At 34.6% G+C, this 13179-nt stretch overlaps 1 protein-coding gene across 3 annotated transcripts in view; it reads right to left on the reverse strand.

The window, feature by feature from the left end:
- The window catches only part of LOC110107656, a 112789-nt gene that overhangs the window by 7291 nt on the left and 92319 nt on the right, over nt 1–13179 (reverse strand). Inside the window, exons 4-5 of one of the 3 annotated variants that reach the window (XM_028696175.1) lie at nt 7721–7937; nt 6837–7026 (exon numbers count right to left, since the gene is read on the reverse strand). The exons of 1 other annotated variant lie outside the window; for it this stretch is intronic. In XM_028696175.1, the coding sequence (XP_028552008.1) occupies nt 6967–7026; nt 7721–7937 (277 nt within the window). In that variant the 3' untranslated portion in view covers nt 6837–6966. Of the gene's footprint in view, nt 1–6836; nt 7938–13179 lie in introns of those variants that run through there. One more of the 3 variants, XM_028696174.1, reaches the window with a different exon arrangement.

Raw genomic sequence — 13179 nt, forward strand, 5'->3', positions numbered from 1 at the left:
CGATGTGACAAAAACCAAGAGATCGTCCAGGATGATATCCGGGACGATCATACTTCGTCTCTGTTCATCATACGGTACGATCGAGTTCGTACAGTACGATGTTCAAATTTTAATTAGGCCTGGATTACATGCATTAATCACGGGTTAATTTAAGTAAGTATTAAAAACGGATCGTACAATACGAACCTGTTCGTACAGTACGAACGGCGCAAAATCACTTACTTAAACTAAGTCACGGCTAGGATTTTGGATCTGAACATATCGTACAGTACGAAAGACTTCGTACAGTACAATCTATTCACAGAATTGTCCACATAGCTTGGATCGTGCGGTACGAAATAAAATCGTACAGTACGATCTCCAAAGAAGAATTTTAGTTATATTTTGTAGTTAAAAAAGAACTCTCCCCCTGTATGTGTGCATGGTTGCTCTTACTCTTACGCATTTTGTGGCCAGACTCAATAAAGTAAAAATACAATAAATGAAAAATACAATGTTTGACTCATACCCCTAATCTACCCGGTCTTGAGTCTTCCTTTCTTCCTGAGTCACTTGTGATCTTCCTGAAATGTTAGTGCTCAAGGAAAATAACAAATAAAATAATAATCAATGAAAAGCAGTTCCAAAACACTCATTATTTGGCATCATCAAAATCTCAAACTCAGGGTCATGGGTTGCAACACAACCATGTGATCTCCCTCACACTCCTCCCTCATTAAGCCCACCTTCTCCTTCGTCTCACAAAGCCAAAAATCTTCTCAAGATCTCTCTCCTAAGGAATCCCTCTCTAATCATGTTCCTCTCTTATAGTCACACTCTAAAAAATAGAAGTTTTTATACTTAAAATAGGCTCCAAGAAACCCTAAAATTTTTAAATTAGTTGTTAGTATCATACATTACGATACAATATCATACAGTACGATTAGTACAAAATGGCCATCGTCCTGGTACGAAGGTTTACGAATAGGCAAAAAATTCTAAATATAATCGTACAGTACGATAAGCATCTATATAGTACAATATATAAAAATTCTTATGTTTGTATAATACGATTGCCGAGATGATGAAACTCGTCTTTGTACATCGTAGGGTACGAACCACATCATATAGTACGACTAGTCAAAATCAAGGGATCATCCATTACGAAAATTGGTATGATCAAAAATAGCCTCGGTTGATCATACGGTATGAACTATGACGTACGGTACGATAACCAATCAGAAATTGAACCTTGATTTACCACTAATCTCAGGGTTAATTTAAATAAGTATTCAAAATAGATCGTACAGTACAACTTAGATCGTACAATACACTTAGTTATTAAACTTACTTTAATTACTCTAGCAACTAGAATTTTTTAAATTAGAAACACTTTATACAGTACAAAATTAATCATATAGTTCGAATTATTCATAGATAGCCATTTCAGTTAGATCAGATCGTACAGTACGATTTAAACTCGTATAGTACGATCAACAAAGAAAAACTTTTCTTCATTTTTTAAACCCTCTCCCCCTGTGTGTGTGCATGGTTGCTCAATCTTGCATATAATTTATAGCCAGACTCAAGAAATGAAAAATAATAATAAATGAAAAAAATTATAATGTTATGGACTCAAACTCCTACTCTACCCCTAGTATTGAGTCTTCTTGTTGTCCTGAGTAACTTGTGATCTCCGTAAAATGTTAGCACTCATAGATAAGAGCATAAATCAAAAGTATTCAATGAATAGAAATTCAAATGGCATTATTTGTCATCATCAAAATCTCAAACTAGGGGTCATGGATTACAACAATCTCTCCCTTTTTTATGATGTCAAATAATGTTGATTATTAGCAATTTTGAAAGGCATTTTTTTTAATTAACTAAAACATCATGAAATAAAATAGGAAAAGAAAAATGCATTTCATTGAACTTTAAAAAAAATATAAGCAGGACATACTGACTATAACATACTTCTCCCCCTTTTGACATCAAAAAAGAGATGAGTCACAAGCAACACTAAAACAAATAGCACAAAATAGATACACTTCAGAAAGGAGGGGCCTGATCACTTGAAGGTGGAGGTGATCGTGGTTGGAATTATTGGTGGATTGATGCAAATTATTGATCAATCGAAGTGAAGCGTTCCCCAAACCACCACATATCTTCCTAATGTTGGTGGTGCTGGTCTTGGATGTGAGTATCAAGATGACTCTAGAGTTGGTCGAAATGTTCGACCAAGTCATTATGAGGGTAGGCTGGTGTTGGTCCAGAGGGTGGTGCACACAGTCTTTATGGAACAGGAGCTTCTTCTAGAGCAGCTTCTCCTTCTTCTTCATCAAAGTCTTATTCATAAGGCTCTTGCCCCCGATGAAATAAAATATGGAAAGAGGCATATGTATAGAAGATTGGTAGATTATCAGGTTCACCAGGATAAGTTAATTGGTATTTATTTTGAATGATGTAACCTATAAGGTGGCCAACGACAAGATTTTGTTTTTTACGAGTGGTAGGGAGGCAAATGGAGGTCATATTTCAGATATAATCAATAATCAAATCCGCCTTATCAAATTTTGTGTTTGACATTATAAGGTAGGTAACGACTGATAAGATTGGAGTCATGCGGATCGGTCGCCAACTTTGGGTAAGAATGAAGTGCGAAGGACGTGCTGAATAATTTGAGTATTTCAGGTTAAGGATTGAATAAGAGGCTGATGTTGGTAGAAAGCTACATTCCTAAGGACTAGATTTGCAGCACTCCAGTTGAATTCATTTGAGAGGAAGGAATGAGCTCTAGGGCCTTCAGCAAATAGCCTAGTGTATTGGGCGATCTCAGTCTTAGTGATTTCTACATGTTGTCGGCAGACAAAAGAGTGGAAGGTTATGGTGTCGATAGTGAAGGTTAGGTTGGCTAGGAATTTAAATAAGAGTTCTGAATTATACGGGAAGGTCAGGGTAAGGAGGAATTTGAGAGTGGTGGATGCGAAGAGATTTATTTCCTCAAAGTTTAAAACAGCTTGATTCAGTATCTGAGACGGTGTAATTTTACAGGCCTTATGTTTGTGATAGGCTTCTTCATTTTTGGGAGTTAGGAAATGATCTTTGGGACAGCAAGAGGAAGATGAGCTTCTGATGACGAGACGGCCACGCTTGCTAGAGCTTGACATTTCATGAAGAAGGGTGATGCCAAGTGAGGTGAAGGAGGAGTGAGTGAAAAGAAACTTCAGATTCAACAAATTTATAGAATTTTGGAGCTATCATATAGTATGATCTAGGATCGTACAGTACGATGGGTAATAATGTCATTTGAACAAACAGTCAAGAAAAGATTATCAAATCGTACAGTACGATATGCATCGTATAGTATGAACATAAGGATTTCAATCATCCTGAGGGTTGCCAATATGACCTTTGACAAAAAGCATCATACAGAACGAACAGGTGTTCGTACAATACGAACAACTATTATATCGTACTAACCCCCTTTAAGTCGTCCTCATCCGTTTCGCTGACGTGGATCATATGGTATGAAGAGGAGATATTGTATCATACGATAAGTAATAATGTCGTACCAAACGAAATAAATTCATCCCTATCCGTTCTTGATGTGGATCGTATAGTAAGAAGATGAGATATCATACTGTACGATGTGCAATAATGTCGTACCAAATAGATTAAATGAGCAGACACCTATATCATACAGTACGATGGTGATCATATAGTACGATCAATAGAGACAAAATTTGAGTCTAGGTTGATTTGTATATTTTTGATATATCATACAGTACGATGGTAATCGTATAGTACTATCAACATAGATGAAATTTGAGTCTGAGTTGTGATTTGTGTAGTTTTGATATATCGTACAGTTTGAGTGTGGATCGTACAATATGATAAAGAAAATGTTAATTTTTGAGTTTTGTGAAGTGAGTGTGTGATAATCAGGAATAGCCTTAGAAGTTTGTTTTTTTTAATTATGCATTAATGTCTATGAAACTAAGTCTTATCCTCAAGGTGCAAAAGGTGCAAAAGGTCAATTCATTGTGCTATAGTCGTAGGCTAGTGGTTTCATGAAGATGTATGCCAATTATCTCCTGTAGCTATGTGATATAATTATATATCTCCTTTAGCAACATGATCTCTTATGAAGTGGTGTCTAATGTCTATGTGTTTTGTTTGAGAGTATTGAATTAGATTTTTAGATATGGAGATTGCACTTGTGTTGTCGCACATCATTGAGATGATTCCTACAAGTAATCCAAGATTAAGAAGTTGTTGTTTCAACCATAGTACTTGTACAACACAACTTCCTACTGCAATATATATTGCCTCAGCCGTAGAAAGGGCTACCAAATTTTGCTTCCTACTAGACCAAGAAACTAAAAAATGTCCTATGAATTGGCAGGTACCATAGGTGCTTTTTCTATCTACCCTATATCCTGCAAAATCAGAATCTGAGTACCCTAAGATTTCAAAAGAAGTGTTGTATCTATGATACCAAATTCATAAGTTCGGGGTGCCTAGTAGATATCTAAGGATTCTCTTGACCGCAGTTAAGTGAGACTCTTTAGGATCAGCTTACAAACAGGTACAGAGGCACACACTAAATATTATGTCCAGTCTACTAGCAGTCAGGTAGAGGAGAGATCCGATCATTCCTCTATATTTTTTTTTGTCTACTAATTTTCTATTCGAGTCTTTATCCAATTGAATTGTGGAGCTCATTGGAGTGTTCATGGGCTTAGCACAATCTATTTCATACTTTTTCAAAACATCCTTAATGTATTTTGTTTGGCTAATAAATGTTCTATTATTTATTTGTTTTACACTAAAGCAAAGAAAGTAATTAGGCTCTCCCATCATGCTCATTTCAAACTCATTACTCATTATTTTTGAAAATTCATCACATAAATTTTTATTTGAAGATCCAAATAGAATATCATCCACATATATCTGAATAATGAAAGTTTCATCTTTAACCTTTTATAAAAAGAGTGTGGTGTCCACACTACCCTTAACAAACTCTCTATCCAGTAATAATGAGCTAAGTCTTTCGTACTAGGGTCTAGGTGCTTGCTTTAGCCCATATAGTGCCATTTTTAATTTGAATACATGGTTTGAAAATTATGAACTTTCAAATCCGGGGGTTGCTCAACATAAACATCTTCCTTGATTACCCGTTTAAAAAAAAACACTATTTACGTCCATTTGATATAGTTTGAAACTTTTGAAGCAAGCAAAAACTAATAGCACCCTTATGGCTTCTAGTCTAGTTACCGGGATAAAGGTTTCTTCATAGTCTATTCCCTCAATTTAGTTGTACCCTTAGTTACTAGTCTGGCCTTATTTCTTATTATGGTTCATGAGTCATTCACCTTATTTTTGAAAACCCATTTTGTTCCAACTATACTCTATTCTTTAGGTCTCTTGACTAACTCCCAAATATCATACCTAGTGAATTGGTTCAATTCTTCTTTCATTATTAGGATCCAAAATTCATCTCTTAAAGCCTGATCCATACTAGTGGGTTCTATTATAGAGATGAATGCTGAATGAATAACCTCCTTCTTAAGTCCATGCCTAGTTCTCACACCTTCCGACGGGTCTACTAAAATTAATTCTTTAGAATGACTAGAAGAGTATCTCCATTCTCTAGGAAAATCTTCCTGAGGTTCTACCCTTTCTACTAAGGTCATAGTTTCTACTCCTTGAATTGCCTCTATCCCATCTTCTTCAATTTTAGATTCAGAGGACTTATCTTATTTATCAAATACTACATGGTTGGACTCTTTTACTAGCTACTAAGGTTCTCTTATTCAAGATTTCATAGTCCATACCTACAAATGAATAACCTAAGAAGACACCCTCCTCAGACTTGGGATCAAATTTTCCTAGGGGAAGTTTGTCATTAATTAAGATAAAACACTTGCAACCAAAGACATGTAAGTGTGAAAGATTCGGTGCCTAACCCTTAAGGAATTCGTAAGGAGTTTTATTCAACTTTGACCTAATGTTCACCCTATTTAAGACGCAACATGCCGTGTTAACTGCTTCTGCCCAAAAAATATCTGGGAAGGGTATACTCAGCTGACATGACCCTATCAGTTTCTAACAAGGATATATTTTTCCTTTATGCTATTCGATTTTACTGAGTTCTAGGGGATGAGAAATTATGCTCTATTCCTATCTCTTGACAGAATGATTCAAATATTTCATTTTGAAACTCTCCATTATGATCCCTATGTATTATTGAGATTTCATATCCTAATTTTAATTGAATCCAAGTGGAGAATATCTTAAATTCCTCAAACGACTCATTCTTATGTGCTAGGAATCTTACCCAAGTGAATCTAGTTAAGTCGTCTACAATCACAAATCCATAATTTTTCTCACTTAAGATAGCTGTGCTAACATGTCCAAATAAGTCCATGTGACGGATATCTAGTGGCCTAGAAGTGTTCACATCTTTGATTGAATGAAAGGATGATTTTATTTATTTTCCTAGTTGGCAAACATTGCATAAATAGTCCTTAGTAAAGTCTAACATATGTACACCTCTAACTAGATTTTTATGAGTGATGTTTCTAAGTGTTTTTATACTCGCATCGCATAGTCTCCTATGCCATATTCACGAGTCATCTAATATTGTTTTTAAGCAAAATGAATTTGAATTATCAATGCAATTAAGATTTAACATGTAAACATTGTTCATTCGTTTTTCTTCTAAAACAAGTTTGTCATTTAAACTAATTAGGCATTTGTCAAAAAAAAATTTATGTCAAAACATTTATCACAAAATTGACTAATGCTTAAAAAGTTATGCTTTAAACAATCAACTAATAAAATATTCTCAATTAAAAAATTCTTAGCATTTTTAACAATACTTGAGCCTACCACTTTCCTGGTGGTGTTGTCTCCCAATGTTGCTTTGCCTCTGATCCTGATCTACAGTAAAATGAACTTCTTTATGTCTCCAATCATGTGTCATGAGCAGCCACTATCCAAGTACGATATGCTCTTACTAGGTTTTTTGTGAGAGCATTTCTGCAATGTCATTCAAGGGTTAGATTCGGGAACCCAAGTGAGTTTGGATTCCTCATGCTTGCATGAATGGGATGTATGCATGCTATGATGAGATGGATGCAATTTAGGTCTCCATATTAGGTGTGTCCTTTGGTGAATCGTGTAAGTGTGGGCTATGTGACCTAGCAAGCCACAAGAGAAGTACATAGCACCGGGAAATGGGTCACTAACCTATGTGGGTGGTGATGCCTCTTCCTAAAGTTGTGTGATGCATGTAGTACTAGGGGTTTGTTAGATTGGGCTAATATTGGTGATGTCATCTCTTTTTCTAATTCTTTGATTTTTTTTTTTAATGTGTTATTTTGATATGTTAAACCTGTAACTTCCCATTTTAATAGATGTTCATTGTGATCTAACTCCAAAGCAAGTTTGTCTAGTCTATCAAAATCCTTTTCTAGTTCAATATGCATTATTTTCAAGGATTCATGTGCTTCTGCTAATTCAATGTGTTTCTTATTTAATGCATCATACTCATCAAGCAGGGACATGTAATCTCTATCTAAATACAAATTTTCTTTAACTAAGTTAGCATGCTTAGTTTGTAAAGTACTAAAATTAATATTAAGACTAGCATGCATTTTTGTTTTAATTTCCTATATGAGTCATAGATTTTCTCAGAAATAAGCAGTAGATCTTCATATGAAAGTTGACATACCTCATCTTGATCTGATTGATAAAGATTATTGTTAGCCATTAGACATAAATTTGTTACATCCTCTACTTCTTCTTCTGATGATTCTAAGGCAGAGTCAACCCAAAATACCTTTTGTGTCTTCATCTTCCCCTTCTTATATTCAACTTTCTCCTCACCTTTTTCCTTAGTTGGTTGGCTCTTTAAGTTGGGGCAGTCAGCTCGGAGGTGACCTGGTTTCCTGCACTCAAAGTAAATTGTGTCAGATGAAACCTTAGTAGTTCTCAAGCTTTTATCTTTATTCTAGTTATTCTGATGATGCCTTTATTTTATTTTCAAAAGGTTATTGAACTGTCGGGTCATCAAGGCTATGTCATCTTCTTCCTCCGCTGCATAACTTTCACTTTTTGAGTTGTTTACTTTCAATGTCACCATCAGCTCCTTCTTTTGACCTGCATTACTTTGCCTTTGACTCACTCCTTGCTCATATGCAATGAGTGACCCAAGTAAATTGTCAATAAAATAAATGTTAAGATATTTAGATTCTGTGATTGTAGTAATTTTAGCATCGTAGGAACTAGGTAAGCATCTAAGAATCTTGTTTACTATTTTAGAATTCGAAATTTATCTATCTAATGAATGCAAGGATGTCACGATTTGGGTGAATGTAGTATACATGTCAGAAATTATTTCACTAGATTTCATACGGAAGAGTTCATAATCATGCAATAGAATGTTAAGTCTAGACTGTTTAACTTCACTAGTTCATTTGTACATGATGCACAGTCTATCCCAAATCTCCTTACCAGTAGCACAGGTAAATACTCTAATGTAGTCCTCAGATTTTAATGCACAAATGAAATAGTTTAAGCACTTAGCATTTAATTGACCCAAACCCCTATCCTCATTGCTACATTCATTAAAAGGTACTTGAGTTTTCACTCCATTTATAAGTTTAAACGGTGCAACATATCCATCATTAACCAATATCTACATACGATAGTCTATAGACTAAAAAAAAGTATACATTCTAATTTTTCAAAAATCAAATGGGATATAATCAAAAAGTGGTTGACATGTTATTGAATAACCCTCCGTGGTATTACGATTCTAAAATGAGTCATGATCGATTGTCAAGGTTTTCTGATACTAATTGAAACTATGAAATGCGCCAAGAGGGGGGTGAATTAGAAAATTGTTGCAAAAAAAATTCCTAAATAGGAGTTCTAATTTTTTTAAAAAAAAAATTAAATAAGAAAATTAAATTATGCATAAGTTAGTGCTTGAAACACAATTTACAACAATGAGTTTTACAAAAAATTTCACCAACCAATTTTAATGAAATTAAAATGCAAGCGTAAATAAAAAGTAGAAAAGGAAAAATCACACCAGAGATTTTATAGTGGTTCGGTCACTTGATCTACGTCCACTCCCCAGAATCCTCCAATCCAGGAATTTCATTACTAAATAATAGTTCTCCTTTTGCCCCCACGGCATGACGGAGAAGCCCTTACAAACCTTACTTTCATAAACCCGGAGTGGCGGAGTGCCAAGCACTTTATCACCCTCCTAGCGATGGCAGTGTACCTTCTCATTTTTCTCCCTCCCGGAGAAGGCAGAGTACCTTAGAGGATATGGATGTAGAAGAATCTCCCCCTCAAAGAGCCTCTCATAAGATCTTCTCGGCCCACGGGAGGAGCAAAGTGCAGCAAGCTTGGAGCAACCATGTGATCTCCCTCACACTCCTCCCTCACTAAGCCTATATTTTTCCTTCCTCTCACAAACCCTATAATCTTCTCAGGAGCTCTCTCCCAAGAAATCCCTCTCTAATCATGTTTCTCTCTCACGGTCACACTCCAAAAAATAGAAGTTTTGAAACTTAAAATAGGTTCTAAGGAACCCTAAAATTTCCAAATTAGCTGTTAATATCGTATAGTATGATATAATATCATACAGTACGATTAGCACAAAATGGCCATCATCCTGGTACGAAGGTTTACAAATAGGCAAAAATTCTGAATATAATCGTACAGTACGATAAACATCCGTACAATATGATATGTAAAAATTCTTCTATTTATATAGTATGATTGCTAGGACGACGAAACTCATCTCTGTACATCGTAGGGTACGAGCCACATTGTATAGTATGACTAGTCAAAATCAAGGGATCGTCTAGTATGAAAACTGGTACGATCGAAAACAACCTCGGTTGTTCGTACAATATGAATTATGTCGTACATTACGAAAATGAATTAGAAATTGATCCTTAATTTAAATATTAATCTGTGGTTTAATTTAAGTATTCAAAATAGATCGTACAGTATGACTTAGATCATACAGTACGGTTAGTTATTAAACTTACTTAAATTACTCTAGTGGTTAGGTTTTTTCAAATTACAAACTCTTTGTACAGTACGAAATTAATCATATAGTACGACTTATTTACAGATAGCCGTTTTAGCCAGATAAGATCATACAGTATGATTTAAACTCGTACAGTACGATCAATAGAGAAAAACTTTTCTTTATTTTTTAAACTCTCTCCCCTCTGTGTGTGTGCATGGATGCTCAATCTTGCATACAATTTATGGCCAGACTCAAGTTATGGACTCAATCTTGCGTACAATAAGAAAAATAATAATAAATAAAAAATTACAATGTTATGGACTCAAACTCCTACTCTATCTAATCTTGAGTCTTCTTGTTATCCTGAGTAACTTATGATCTCCTTGAAATATTAGTATTCATAGACAAGAGCAGAAATCAAAAGTATTCAATGAATAGTAATTCAAATAGCATTATTTATAGTCATCAAAATCTCATACTATGGGTCATGGAATGCAACAGATATCATCAAATAGTGATCTAAAAAATAACCTCGGATAGGTCATACATCCTTAGTGGATTCTCTTAACCTCTTATACATATATTAATGTCATTAAGTAACGCTTTGATAAATAACCTTAGATATGTTATAGATCATTGGTGGATATTCTTGGCCTCTACTATACATGTTAACCTCATTCTCTTACTATCATAGACCATCCGGGAAGCTAATATTGGCTCAACCACTTCACAGGTAGAAGGAATAGCATCTAGCATATCTAGTGGCCTACCACCTGGAGGGGCATACAAAAATTAATGGATAATATATTGCAACTCGAGCTTATGAGTTTATATTTTTGATGATAATAAATATTATGACTTGCTTACTATTGTCTACCTATATTTACAATATTTTTTTTTCTGTGTTTACTACCTGTATGTGCACCTTACAAGACTCAAATTTTGGAAGAACATGTTCTATTTGTAATTTTCATTAATGTATTTATTAGGTTGTAAGAGTGTTTGTTTTCTTGTAATCTTGCTCACTTATTTCTATTTTAGATTTATCTAGTTTTGCTCACATCATTCAGGATAATCCAAACATCAGCCTGGATGATCAGCTAAAAATAGAAACCCTAATTAAGGCATCCTAGTTAGGACAGCAGTCTTTAAGCACATTATCCTGGACGATCTTTATATCGGCCGGGATGATAGGCTCAATTCAGAAAGAATTAGCTACCAGATCTATTTAGGTATTATTTATTTTTAGATATCATTTAGGACATCGTCCTGGCTGATGAAACTCAATTATGCCTAAATTAATAAGATAATTAAGAAAAGTATGTAAGGCTTGATTGATACGATCACATCATCCAGGATAATTGCAGGATCGGCCAGGACAATATCATAGACGATAGACATCGGTCAGCTTCTTTTCAGGGTGATGTTCAGGACGAATTTCCTTGAATTTGAACTAATAATCTAGGATATTATTTTATTGGCCTGGACGATATAAGCAAAAACCTTCTGATCGTCCAAAATTGTTCTGGCTGACTGAGCTTATTATGCACTGATCATATAGGATGATATTCAATCGTCCTGGACAATAATGTCAGTAAGTTGCAATTAATGAGCTCGTTTGGAGCTCTTTTATTTAAGCTTTATTAAGGCACTTTATAAGTGTCTTTGGCAACCATTGAAGCTTTATTCTTCTTGAGGAAATTTGAAGAGAGAGCTTGAAAGGGAGAGAGAGGAATGGGTGGAGTTTGAGAGAGAGAGAAGATCCTTGGAGGGGGTTTTAAGGTAGTGAAGGGGGGTTCCACATGGTTTCTCCAGCAAGCTTGCACCTTGTACCATCAAATTCAAGGCTTATCTTGAGGAAAGTTTTGGGAAGAAGAAAATCTCTTTGGTGTCAAAGGGCCCGACTACTACACCACACCGGGGAAGGTGAAAGTGATTTTGTAAGGGCTTCTCCACCTTATTATGGGGGTTAAAGGAGAGACACTAAGTTTAGTGCAATACTCGGAGGGTGCCTCCAAGGAGTGGATGTATGTCAAGGTTTGAACGAACCACTATAAATCTGGTGTATTCTTTCCTTTATTATTTCCACATTTAATTTCTGCACTTTGATTTTCTTTGTGGTGAATTTTGGTTTGGTTTGAGTTTGTATTTTTATTGTTAAAAGATTTTTAAAATACTAATTCATCCTCCCTCTAAGTTATCATCAGGACTACATTCATAAGTGCTTAACATCCTTAACAAACTTTCAAGTGCCATCAGTGCACTTTCAAGTGGTATCAGAGCAAGATTCATAAATTTAAGTTTGGAAACTTTTTAAATTTTGATCCATGACTAATTTTTGTAATCGTAATATTGCAGAAAGTTACTCAATCACCCGATCACTTTTGTTTGAAAATATTACTTTTGATTTTTGGAAATTTCATATATCTACTTTCTTGTAATCTATTGATTTTCAAATATGACAAATGATTTTAACTAGATATTCAGGAGAGATGATAGTGCTAAATGTTGAAAATATAGAGAAAAGTGGCTTAGTTGGTAACAAAAGCAATGCCTTATCAAGTAAATTAAAAAGCTCAGCAAAGCATAAGCATCAACAAAAGTGGAATAAAGGTAAAAATGTTAAGATCTCTTTTGACATTGTTTGTTTTGGTTATAGGAAGCCTGGACATATAAAAAATCAGTGGCCTAATTTGAGAACTCTTCCTGCAAAAGAAAAGGATAAAGCTAAACAAATTGTAAAAATGGCAAAGAGTGAAAAGCAAAAAATTTTCTAGGTAGACCTAGCTTCTGAATCATCAGATCAGGAGTAAGATTATGCTTAAACTCCGGTTTGTGTGTTTATTTATTTGTTGTTTGTTGTTTTTCATTTTTATTTTCTATAGTTTCTTTAGGCTTTTTTATTTACTTGTTTATTTTTCCCTCTTTTCTTTTACGTTATAGTTTTAAACTTGTCTTCACTTTCTTTTGTGAAGTTCTTTCTGATCAACACACATATTTTACCTTTTCTAAAAATAAAAAACCTACCTCCTATTTTTTTCTTGAATTCTTATGCAAGTTATGGTTGACTTCTCTAAAAATGGTCAAAAGAAGGAAACTCATGACTTTCTCTATTTCTTTTCTTAAAAAGGTTA

The sequence above is a fragment of the Dendrobium catenatum genome, unplaced genomic scaffold (genome assembly GCF_001605985.2).
Source record: "Dendrobium catenatum unplaced genomic scaffold, ASM160598v2 fragScaff_scaffold_716, whole genome shotgun sequence".
Taxonomy (NCBI): domain Eukaryota; kingdom Viridiplantae; phylum Streptophyta; class Magnoliopsida; order Asparagales; family Orchidaceae; genus Dendrobium; species Dendrobium catenatum.